We start from the raw sequence: 12,960 nt of genomic DNA, 5'->3' as shown, positions 1-12,960 counted from the left end.
AGTAGCCAGTGTGATAGATAGCTCAGTGCTTTAGACACAGGACAAAACAGGGACTTAGCTGCTCTGTTTCTTTTCAGAACTGTCATAGGGTGTGGTGACAAAGTAATTGCTTTGGTTTGTTTTCATTTGGTGCTTTGGATAGTAAAATTGTAAAGGATATGAAAACAAGGAACATTATACCTCTTGTAATCTGTGAAATTGAGTGAAATTAATGGGAATGGTGAAATTATTTTGTCAAGTGGGTATAATATTGGGGTGAAGTTCTGACCCAGCTGAAATAAAAGGGAATTTTATCACTGAAAACAAGAAGGTCAGGGTTTCCCCTGCAGGGTTTAAGTCTCAGTATCTCTGAAACCAAGCATTCCTGGAATACGAAGTATTCACAGTTACACTGGAAATCTAGCAACATTATCAAATGCAGTCATGATTATACTATTACATTTCTTTGTGCATAACGGCAAGTCCCACATCTATGTGCACTTTGCAGTAGATCAGCACAAAGAACAGAAATGGATTCTTAAGGGGATAAATAGATGTGGCATGAGCTGCATGCCTTGCAATATGAGGTACTTAAAATATTTTTATCTTTAGAACTAATTTGAAAAAATAGTCTCACCTTATAATATCCTGAAAGCAATGAGACTTTTACTATTGATCTTTGTTCATGAGAAAAGGATAACAGAGATGCAGTTGACAAGAAAAGTCACTGATACTTCTGGTAATGATTATCACAGCTGTAAAAAAGCACAGTGATAGAATTTTTTTCTTGTGTCACACCTTTGCGTAAACATTTAAGTACAAACAGATGTATCTGCATAGTTAACTCCTTTTCCTCTACGTTGTTATGCTTCTGGGAGGCACATGGCAGGGCTGGGACTTTTCAGAATATAAATTTATCAAAACCCATATGATTAATTAATCAGTCAATCTACTTAAGAAAACAGGAAAGATACAAGCCCATCACATTTGTCATTACACTATTCGTAGTATATTTGGGAAACAGTATTTTCAGAAAGTCCCAAACTCAGTTTTAAATTGTTCTCTTTGCTCACTTTTTAATGGAAAGGTAACTTTTCAGAATCTAGACCTTTTTAAATGGAAAATGCGCAATATTATCTAAGGAAAGTATGAAGTTGATTTACTATGCATGATTTTTTCAGTTCTTTGTACACATTTGGTATGGTTACATTTTTGCTCAGGATGCATATATATTTTTTCTGCTGAACTTTTCTCGATTGCTTTTTTATCAGGTTTACAAATCAAATCAAACAGGTATATTGCAGAGCTCTCTGATATTATTTTCTGAGCTTATAGCACAATGTATTGAATTATGCTTGCTCATGTACTGCTGCTGCTATTCTCTCCAGATTGAGAGAGAATGACTGTGGGGGCTGTAAATTCACTTGGCTTCCAGCACCACTGGTTAAATCAAGAGCCCTGTTCAGGCTAGAGAAGAGACAGAGCAAGTGTTCATTACACAAATCAATTTGGTCAAAAGTACAGCACAGTGGGTACTCAACCATTGCTCACATAATATTGTCAACTTAATCAAATAATGCCTAGAAGACATTCACAAGCTCTTTCTCTCTGAGAAATAACTTGATTGGTGCAGCAGGAAAAAACGTGCTATTTAGAGCATTTTTTTTTTTTTAAATTTAATGAGCTTTTTTTAAAAAAAAATTTAAAACTCTAAAGAGCTTTATCCTTATGCGGGTATGTTTACATGAGAAACTCAGTGTAGCACTAAGTTTGCCACTGAGTATATTTTAAAAAATAATCTATTGATTTTCTTCTCTTTCTTTTTTTCCTGTAAATATTTTACAGGTTGTTCCTACTACAGCTAAGCTGTTCTTCCTCTAGACTTGGTGTGGGCTTAGAAAATATGCAGCCAATTTGTATTTGTTTACAGATTATAGAAGAATTATCAAGACTCGGTAAAGCTTTTTCAAGTTACTCTAATACAACATATTTTCAGTTTGTCCAGGAAGAGGTAATAGGTTTAGTTCAATTTTAGGCATTCCTACTGTTTGTGTTCCATTTACTCTTTAAAAGCTGAGATTGAGGACAGCGTTCTTTTTGTAGTGGCATGCAAAGAGCTATTCTGTGACAGCATTTTATTACATTTAAAACAGCATTTGAGGGTGAAAGATTGTGTCTACACCACCATTGTTTTGTAGAAAATGAAAGAGATTAGTCAATGAAAAAGAATGGAGGGAAAGTGTAACACGCACAATTCCACTGTAAGAAACGTTATAGGACCCACTGTCTTCAGTAATAGATGGAAAGGGATAGAGAAAATTTGTATTTGCTGGGAAGGAGAATGGAATTGTTTTTTCTGCCCAAATGGGGTACAAAAGGCCTTCTCTGATTTCAGGTTCACTGCACATTCTGTTTTATTGCACGCGGTGCCTTTGCCGCAAGTGCTAAGGATGGGAGATGACACTCTTGTGTCCAGTCAGGAGTAACCTGGGAAATGGGTTTGTATTAGAGCTGGATGAAGATTTTAATGTATACATTTTTTTCCCCTAAAGAATGTATTTCTGGGTGAAATCTATTGCAAATTTGGATTAATGAGGTCTTAAAAAAAAGGCAAGGAGAGATAATATTTTCTCCAAATATGAAATTTTAAAGTTTATTTTATCCAGAAGAATATCTTGTTTAGCAATTTTCTTCACTTTTATAAATTTTTAAAATTCTTGGGGAAAAGCTAGAAAGTGAAACAAAAAAAATTATTTTTTGAAATGTTTTAGAAAACGGTTCTTTTCAGTTAAATGACTACTTTTTTGGTAAATTATAGTAGTTTCTTCTGATATCAGAAATTTGTAGTGCAGGTTGATCCTGAGGCAGCAGACTGGAGCACGGGTTCCTTTAGTTGTGAGATGGAATGAACTAAGACTCACTTGCCCCAAAAGGAGCAGCAGCTCTTAAAGGACTGGATATGCTTGACAGGTGCTTCAGGAGTACAGCTCCACTGTTGAAGGCAACTGAGACTCAAAGGAAAGTTTTATATCAGATGTAACTTGCATTAGCTTCAGTAACAATGTTTTCTGAATGTAAACTAGTGAAGGATTTTCTTTTCTGGATCATTTTTTCCTGCATATATTTCAAACTGACAGAGAATTACTTCAGATATTGTAATGAAAGATTGTATACAGGGGCATCTGATTTTAGTACTGGTTTTCTTAAAATCTTTGTTATTATTGTTTACACCTCCACACAGTTCTGCTAGCTGATTTGATAATTTCAGTGATAAATACTAATATGATTCTATACTTAGACAATAATATGAACATATCTATTTCATTTAAATTGGCTAGCTCAAGAAGTCAGTTTCATGATGTTTGTTTCTCTGAGGGGCTAGATGTATTTCCTCATTTTTTGTGTTAAATTGTTTTTCTTCAATATTTATGAGATGATAACGCTAAACATTTTTATTAAAATGGAGATACGTATGTATTGAATAAGACTGGACAAAGGTCAAGAGAAATGTGAACTATAAATAAAACTATCAACAAATAATAATAGCATGACACAGGGTCTTAAGATAGAGAGGAATGTTTATTCTCTGAAATGATAAATTAAAATTGACATATGAAGACATATTTCTGCATACAGATGTAGGCATGCCTCACATGATTTTTTCTGAATGTTGTCCATACCTAAATTAAATTTCACCAAGATTAAATTTGTTTAGCTCATATATATCGATTGAGTTAGAAATGATTATGTAAAATTGAGCATCTCAATTCTGTATGAAGTGCCTGCAAATGCAATCAACAGTCATTAAAGGATTCAAGTTTCAAAAACTTATTTTAACATTTATAACATAAAATGTTGCTGGAAACTTGCAATTGTGTGCAATTGTGTATTAATAAATATCTGTAGCAAATGTTTTTTACATAAATAAGATTTTTGTAGCAGTGTGTCATTTTATAGTCAATAGGATACCAAAGTTTTCATCCTGTGGTTCCCTTCAGGCAATACTCATCAATAATCTGCTAAAATATGTAACTTTATTAGTTTTTTTTAAATTAGAAATACATTCCCAGTGGAACCAGGAAAAAAGTCATGCAGCAAATTGGTGGAAATGACCTTTTGGTGAAGATGACAAATGACATCTTAAACCTCAGAGCTACAAACTAACTGGATACAGCGCTGACCGACATGCATGGGAAAAAAGCCAATCTGTAGTAATTTTCAACCTGCAGTTGAACCATTGATTTCTTATAGCACTAAGGGTCTGTATTTACCAGTGCTTTCAGCTCCCAGTGCATTTGTAGCTTTAGTTCTTGGTCCACCTGTTTAGAGAACAGCTTCTTTTAAAATTACTTGAACTGTCACACACTGGATTTTTTTTTTTTTTTTTTGATAGCTTTAACAGTTATGAAGCACGATGTAGGGTTCTAGAGGTGTTTAGGAACTTCGCAATTTCACAGAAATTCCATACCTCAGGCTCTGGAAATGGAAGCAGCCTGTTTTGGGGTACTTCCTGATGCCCTGTAATAAACATTGTACCGTGTCCATGCCTGCTGTGTACATTGTGACCACACTGGACCACATTGTACTCACATGATGCTGTTGTGACCAATTATGTCACAATAGAAGGGCATAAAGTGCCATTAAAAAAAAAAAAAATTGTGTAGAAAATTCATACCTGTAAAAACTATATGCTGTTGAAAATAAAGTTGTAAATCTTGGTTAGGAGGAGCAGACAAGAAAGGAATTGTTCCCTTGTACTTTAAGGGGGTGCCTTTTCCAAGGTCACAATTGTAGAAGAAGAGAGACCCTTTAAAGCCCTCTGGATAACTACTATAGGAAAAAAGGACCTCTCTGTTCTGGAAATTATCATAGAGATCCAGCTGGTAAGATTCAGTGGATGAGATCTTTAGTAGGCAACCCTAGGTACAGTAGTAAAGTCATGAATAGGGATTTCAGGTGATTTGATGCTTCCTGCAGCCAGTCAATTGGATTGCTATTGGAATGAGCTGGTGACAAGTTCTGTGACTGAATGTACAACAGGCAAGCAGGAGAGAGGTTCTTCTAGAGGGGATTCGAGCCAGGATGATGAACTAACTTACAGTTAATGCCAGGCCAGAGGGAATCTTCAAGAGTGAATATGAAATGCAATCTTGGGAAAAAGGGTAAGAGAACGTTTCTTCTTTGCATGATTCCTCACTGTAGAAGTCAGCCTCAGACGGGTGATTATTACAATAATTTCCCAACTGTCAGCTGTCAGTCTCAAAGAGGGAAGAAACCAATCAAAGAATATTCAGGTAAGTTAGGTGTGGTAGGTCTTTTCCAGTTAACTGTTTCTAATTAGCTCCATTCCAAGGTATTTAAAGATTAAACTGGTAATATTTTGGAGCCATTAGTGTCTGTCTCTGTTCCCTTGTGGAAAATGAGTAGAGGTGCTGGAGAACTGGAGTAGAGTAGACATAATGCCATTTTTTAAAGAGGAGGGAGAGACAAGTGTTAGTTATGTAGGCTAAAGGGATGTGCTCTCGGCAGAGCTTCAGTCCTGGGAAAATACTGGAACAACTAAATGCACACCACATTTTTAACACCTGAAAGTACAAGAAGAATAGCCATCAGCATGGATTTGTCAAAAAGATACAGTCTTTTACTTCTGCAGTGGCCTTGAGGACAAAGGATAAGCCTTGATTGTCCTGTTACACTTTTCATAAGGCTTTGACGCTTTCACACAAGACATGCTTTTAAGCAAGCTGGGAAATATGGTAAATATGCAACTACAAATGCCTGAGCGGAAAACTAGAAACTGTGTTTAAGAAGTAGCTCACTATCAAAATAAGATTTATTAAAAGGAGTTCTGCAGGGATTTGTGGTGACTCAGTGTTTTTCAGTATTTTCATTAATGATCTGAACGATGGAATAGAGTGTATACTTATTAAATTTGCAACAATACCAAGCTGGGAAGGACTGCAAGTACATTGCAGGACAGGATTAGAATTCAAGATAATCTTGATAAATTGTAGGTATCATCTGGAAAAATAAGATGCTATTCACAAACATCAAATGCAAGGTGTTTACACAGCAATAACAAACTGCACAAATACAGCACGGAAAATCACTGGTTAGAAAGCAGTTCCATAAACAAGATTATAATGGATTAGAAGTTGTATATGAGTTTACGTTACCATCTTCTGTAGCAAAAAACCCTAATACACACACAAGAAAAAGCAAGGACCACCAGATAGCAGCCAGTTCAATGGTAAAATGTGTTGAAAAGTTGGTTTACAAATTGTGATCCCATCACAAAGTTGAATTCATGACTTCTTGATACGTGAAGGTAATTCTGATACAGCTTTGTACTCAAAAAATTAGGTCATATGTGAAAAAAACACGTAGACTACACTCCCTTTTATGTAATTTCTGTTTAATGATAAAGCTTAGGGAGGTTATTTATTTATTTGGTTTGCATAAAGCACACTAATTTGCTTGACTGAGTCAGGAGAGGGTATTGAAAAAGACTGAACCCATAACAGATCAGGACTTGTACTGATTGCATACTAGACTGCAGGGATGTAGCGAGGCTAATGTCATATAGCAACCTCAATTAATTTTTAAAGAAATATCAAACACTGGTCTTTAGATCCTCTAGCAATGAAAATATTCTCTTGAAATGTATTATTTATGTATAAGGTACATTGTATTCTAGCTCTTTGAGTCCACAGGGCTTTGAAACTTTCCTTTCTGGGATTTTGCAAAATCCAGCCTGTCCTCTGTCCTATGTGTATTTTACCTCCTTGGTGTTATTTGGAAATTTTTGTATAAGCTTCACATTCCAATTTCAATTTGCAGTTATCCTTCTCCAGATCTCCTAGGCTCATCTGTAGATTTCTGGATGATAATACGGTTTGTAAAGACACTGTTATATTGTCAAGCCTTTTAATACATTTTAAATGGTTTAGCTCTGTTAATTCTGCCACAGACTTCTTTAAGGGCATTTACAGTTACGAATCTTTGATGATAGTGACTTTCTGAAGTGTCTGGTTTTCAGTCCTCACTGCTCAGACTCTGAGACATTCTTTGCTGAAACTGTAAATTTCAGGCTTCTGTGAACAAAAGTGGTAAAATCAAAAAGAAATACCCAGAAAACGACAGTACCTGGATTTACCCACTTCACCCATAACTTGTAGATCCTTCATTTTAACATTGTCTTCAGAAACCTCACTGGCTTTTTGTTGGCAATATATCTGTTCAGCTTCTTGGTACAGAAGTTGCTCCTAATGTTTTGGTATGCTAATAGTGCATGGTTCAACCCTCCTACTCCTTGTTTCTCATCATTTATATTAATACAATGAACAGAAATTACTTTTTCTAATTTGCATTGGTACAGTACGCTGATTATATAATTTCTTCCTGGGGCACCCTTTGTTCCTGAAGCTGAACTGCACCTTCAGAATTCTTCAATTCTCTTCAGATTAATCTAATTGACCTTCAGTTCTTCTGGAGTGTTGTATTTCAAGAGTTTCCAGTCCCTCATGCCCCACCTGCTCTCATACAGCAAATTTGCTTCATATTCCTCTCCTTTTAAGGCCTGAAGGTGGAAAGTAATCTCTGTGGTATTTATGGACAGAACATTTGTCTAAAATCTAAATTTCAAATTTTTGAGTTGGTTTTAGATAGCAAGAGATTAGCATGGAACCTGTTTTTGTCTCTTAGCAGCTGTATACCATGTTTAGCATTTAAATAACTAGTAATTTGTAAAGATGAACTGTTTAGTTTGTGGGACCCTGCCTGTGAGTTCAGGGGGTAGCAGATGAAGAGATGTGGTGGCACTAACTCGGTTTTAGGTTTACACCCGAGGTGTTCCCAGTTCCTTCTTTGGATCACTTGAAAATCCTTCTTTAGCGCACACAAAAGTTTGTATTTGTGTACGAGTATCATTGTGTCCCATGAAATGTAGACGCTGCTGATGAACTGATGCTTCTGCAGAAATGATAAGGACCTTTATTTGTAAAGTGTTCTTAGCACAGAAGTACAGGCAATACAGGAAATTGTAGATGTTTGTACTTTGAATTTGAGAACATTTGCATTTACTGGGGAAGATGATGTTGCATTTAACTTGCTAGAATTAAATTTATATGTAGTTATTGCTGATGTAAATTATGTATTCTATTTGAGTTCTTTTGCTTCCTCCTTAACAGGCTTATTGGTACTAAAACTGTGTGGTAAGGTTTATTTTATTTAACCGTTTTCTTTTGCTTAAAACTGTTGTCTCTTAAAGGAAATTTGATACTAGCAGGAAATGGGAGATTTTTTTTTTAATGAAAAAAGTCACAAAGACAAGCTGAACTGTAACATTAGAACACAAGAGAAAAATGAATATTTGGAAGATTTATATGCTCAGAAAGAAGGAGGACAGAGAAAAGAGAGTAGCTGTTGTAAGATGATCTGTGTAGTTTCATTCAACTATTTTCTTTCCTCTTCTTTTTTTCCAAATCCCCTCTACCAGTGCAAAAGAAAAAACTATGCTGTTTTTCCATACCTATGCAAAATCTTTTTCTAGTGCATGTGTGCCGTACATGCAGTGATTAATTAGGCACTGTATGATATCATTAAAGAACACAGCCCAGAAATTTCTTTAATATACTTTAATTTCTTTAATATAATAGACCAGCATTGGTTAGTTTTACTTTTTGGATGAAGGATGTTATGTTTTTTCCTAATCTCTCTAGGGGTTTATAATTCTGTTTTTTTGTTAAATTGTAATACACAGCAATGTCCTTCAATTATAAAACAGCATTTTAAAACTAGGGAACCGTATCCCTGTAAGAAGTACCATGATATGATCTTATTCTGGTGAGAAAGAAAATCTGTAAAACTTTGTTTCTGGGTCTCACTTTTATGTCAGGCAACCTTCACTACTGATTATACTTCTGTTCCCTTTCACAACTCAAGGCCTTTTCCATAATGGTGACCATTTATCTAGACAAAATGACCCTCTAGTGCCCATTAGCACTGCTTATGAAATGGCAACTAGGATGTGATGTGTTACCTACCTCCTGCCTAGAAGTCCCAGTGGCCTCTGAATGAAAGTACTAATCTTATTTGAAAGTGTATAGCTTGCTTCTGCAAGTAGGCTGTTATTTGGACATGGAGATTCAGTTTTGTCCATTGGCAAACACTGATGAGGTTAAAGGGCTTTCAACAGTCTTATAAGGAGACATGTTTATTCATTATTTTAAAATAGCTAAGAAAATCAACAAATAATAATCTCCTTCCTATCCTCCAGTTTATTCCAAATACGTATTAAAAATATCACTGAAAATGTATACTGTTGAGACAGATAGAGAAACGGATTTGATTTTCATGTATTTCAATTCCTGGTATTCTTCAGTACCTTTGAGCAGATTTAACTCCTTTTTAGGGTTTGGTGGTTTGGGTTGGTTTTTTTTTTTTTAGAATTTAATTTATATTAAATTAATTTATTAATTATTTATTAATTTATATTAAAAATGGCACGAATACTTACAGTGTGCTTTACTTTGTTTTGCTTTACCCTTTTAGCAGACAGATGATGCAGCACAGACTGATGGGCAGCAACAGACACAATCTTCTGAAAACACAGAAAACAAATCACAGCCAAAACGGCTTCACGTCTCAAATATACCATTCAGGTTCCGGGATCCAGATCTTAGACAAATGTTTGGTGTAAGTACTCATAATTTATTTATGCTTTTTAATATTTGCATTGCAATAGGTATTGTATATTATAGGCAACTGTGAGAGCAGTATTTCTGATTTAGGCTGTTTAACCATTTTCAGTAAAGATTCTCTTTTTGTTTATTTATAACCAAACACCTGATTTACCAGTCACAACTGGGAAAAGAAATTCTACTGTATGTGATACAGATGAGTGTATTCTATGTATTGTGCTGGTTTGTATTGCGTTCAAAAAAAGCTACTTACATTGGCTCAAAATATTGAATGCATATATATTCCTGCTGAACACATCTGGATTTATATGCCTGTATTTATCGATTTTGGAGAGCATGATGTAAAATAGTCAGTGCTTGACCTCATGAGCAAGGGACCCCAAATCTATAGAAGTAAGACATGGGCTGAATTTAAGCAGGAAGTCCCAGAGCAGAAATCCTCAGCTGTCCTCACAGGTTTTGTAGGTCTGTAAGCTTCTAAAGTCTTTGCCAGTATTTTTCTATAAGTCTCTCAATTTTTGCTTTTGCCCAGGCCATTAGCTACCTTCATGCGCACTGGCTGTGTTTCACGCATCTCATAACATGCCATCAATTCTAGGCTCGTAACCATGAGAGGTTAGACCTGGTTTCTTCTCCCTGCTCCAAGAGCTCTTAAGTTTATTTTGAAATGTCACTAAATAAAATCTAGAAATAGTACTTGATCAGCTATTAGAACCCAGCTTTTCCTTTTCCAAGTTAGTACTCTTAAGTATTTGTGTTTCTCTTGCTTTCTTATTTCTGACTCACTCGAACTTAATTCTCTGCTGCATTAGTTTGTTATACAGTGCAGCATCAAGTACCTCATGGCACTATATGTGTCTCCATCTTTCATATTCAGTTCAGATTTTTAAGTTCTTCTAATGTCTTTGTATGTGAATTAAGACATTGTGTTTTTCAACATTTATTTGTGTGAAGTGAAGGAAACAGTAGCTGAAAAAAGAGTCCTGGTATAGTATTGGGAAATGACGGCAACTGTTTTGCTGTATCTGGCTTGCTACAAGTAACCTCCTCTAAATGCAGCTTACGGCACACCAACAAAATAGCAGAAGGCATAATAATTAACCCTCTAGGCAAAAATATGCAATTTTATTTAAATTAAACAAGCCACTTAAAATAGATGGATTTTATTTGAAAGTACATTAAAGGAAAGGTGGGGGGGTTTTTTTGAGGGATTGCAGTAATTTATAAGTGAATAAAAATTACATTTCTTTTCAAAATTTCTAAGTCCTAGGTCTCAAAAGACTAACACTGGAGAAAGGCTAGAGTTTTCCAGCTTTAGAATGACTTGGTAACAGTAAACTTTTAGCTTCTGAATTGACAGAAAAATGAAATTTCTGCATGTGTGAGTTGAAATATCTGATACAAAATATGGTAACGCTGCATTATGACCATGTCATTACATGTAACAGATGATTTTTTTACATGGACATAAATACAGCAGAGCAGGATTGTTTCAACATTAAGCCAATGTCTGCTAATAGGCCAAAGTTGCAGTTAAAACATTAATTAGATGGTGAATGCAAGAACATAAAAGAAGCCATATCCCAGAAGGTATAACAAATGATGGTTGATTTTCATAACCAAGTTGAAACACTTTAATAAGCTACAGAAGGAATGCTGTCCTTTCTGGCCTGTAATTGTTTATTATATGTTAAAATACTGAAGTATAGGCTCATTTCTGCAGTTCCTTGGACTATTGTTAGATTACTCTTCGTTTGCCTGCCTCTAATTTCTGCAGTTTTGTTTAATATATTGTGTCACTTATCAGTGTTAACACTGATCCATACTGCATGTTAATGACACATGAAATAACGGAAATGACCCACTAATATATTGGTGTCACATCACAACATGTGTCATACCAGAAAGTGTTCTAACTAAACACTGCCAGAGTCAAACATTTATTCTCTTACTAAGGCAAGAACCTTTTTCTTTGGGATAGCAACTGTGGTCAAGTTTTGTGTCTGTGAGCAATGCCTACGTGGTTGCAAGTGTTACTGTAGGGTCAACAGTAATAACAGTCACTACTAATATTATAATAAAAGTGCAATTCTGAGCAGGGAAAAATCCCCAACAAGTAAGCATCCATTCTAGTTTTCCAAATTATACTCTAGTAAGACAAGAATTGCTTAGGGAGTAATGGTTATCCCTTTTCAGCAAGGATGGAGAGAAATCCTCACTCCTTGAGGGCAGTGACAAAGCTTCCAGCTGGTTTAATCTTATTCCTGGAAAGCAGAAGTGACCAAACTCCTTTACCTGTCCTGGAAAGCAGCTGCAAAAAGTCTTCTGAAACAAAGTTTCTTCAGAGGGGAGGGATGACCAGAGGGTGACAGTGTTCACTCAGCTGTTAATCCTGTCTTTTTAGTGATGTTTATTACACTCCAAGCAAATTAACCAGTAGCATATTACATATAAAAAGACAGTGACGGCAGCTGGGCTGGATGGGTCACAAGGAAGTAATCTACTATGTGCAAGGACAAAATAAAAAAAAAAGAAATCTGGGATTTTCACTTCACTGTGGTCACAATTAAATGATTGTTTCTTCTTTGTCAGGTGGTTTCACTGAACTTAAAGTTCATAAATGCATAAATGGAATGATAGTGACATGTGTAATGATACATATGATTTAGTTGTAATATTGACCTGTGTCCTCTTCAGTGTGTCTTTTTTGGTGCTTAACTAGCTTTACTTTTATATTCTTTAACCTTTTTATGTGGTGCACCATTTTCTGAAACAAACATTTGTACTGTGTATGATAGAAATGTTGAAGTTATCTTATTTTCATGTAACTTTTCTATTTCTTTGCAGCAATTTGGTAAAATCTTAGATGTTGAAATTATTTTTAATGAGCGAGGCTCAAAGGTAAGCAGTTGAATTCACCCATGGAATTTTTTAATTTGTTTAAAATATTTATATGAGTAAAAGGAAACAACTGCACTGCTGTAAAAAATAATGTCTGAAATTCCATGTTAGTGAAAACATCTTCTGAACTGTCATTCAGTTTCCTAAGCAGCATGAAAATCATTGGACTCATTTTATATCTTTTAAAGGGGGTAATTTTAGCTACTCCAAACTGTCATCTGTTTTATGGGAACGTTGATTTCTGCTGTCTTTATTCTTCAATGGTAATTATCTTGTTTATTTTACAAGATGAGTCCATACTTACAGATATTTGTAGGCAGGTTTGTGTTAGTACAGGTATTTTTTTCCCCTATTGAAATGAAAGATGATAATGATACCT

At 35.2% G+C, this 12,960-nt stretch overlaps 1 protein-coding gene across 10 annotated transcripts in view; it reads left to right on the top strand.

Moving 5' to 3' along the window:
- The window catches only part of RBFOX1 (RNA binding fox-1 homolog 1), a 1,399,804-nt gene that overhangs the window by 1,287,960 nt on the left and 98,884 nt on the right, over positions 1–12,960 (top strand). For all 10 annotated transcript variants that reach the window (XM_075719223.1, XM_075719231.1, XM_075719228.1 and 7 more), the window contains 2 exons: positions 9,532–9,675; positions 12,528–12,581. In XM_075719223.1, coding sequence (XP_075575338.1) covers positions 9,532–9,675; positions 12,528–12,581 — 198 coding nt within the window. The remainder of the gene's footprint in view (positions 1–9,531; positions 9,676–12,527; positions 12,582–12,960) is intronic.

Source organism: Pelecanus crispus, chromosome 11 (assembly GCF_030463565.1).
Source record: "Pelecanus crispus isolate bPelCri1 chromosome 11, bPelCri1.pri, whole genome shotgun sequence".
Taxonomy (NCBI): domain Eukaryota; kingdom Metazoa; phylum Chordata; class Aves; order Pelecaniformes; family Pelecanidae; genus Pelecanus; species Pelecanus crispus.
This window is presented reverse-complemented; position numbering and strand designations above follow the sequence as displayed.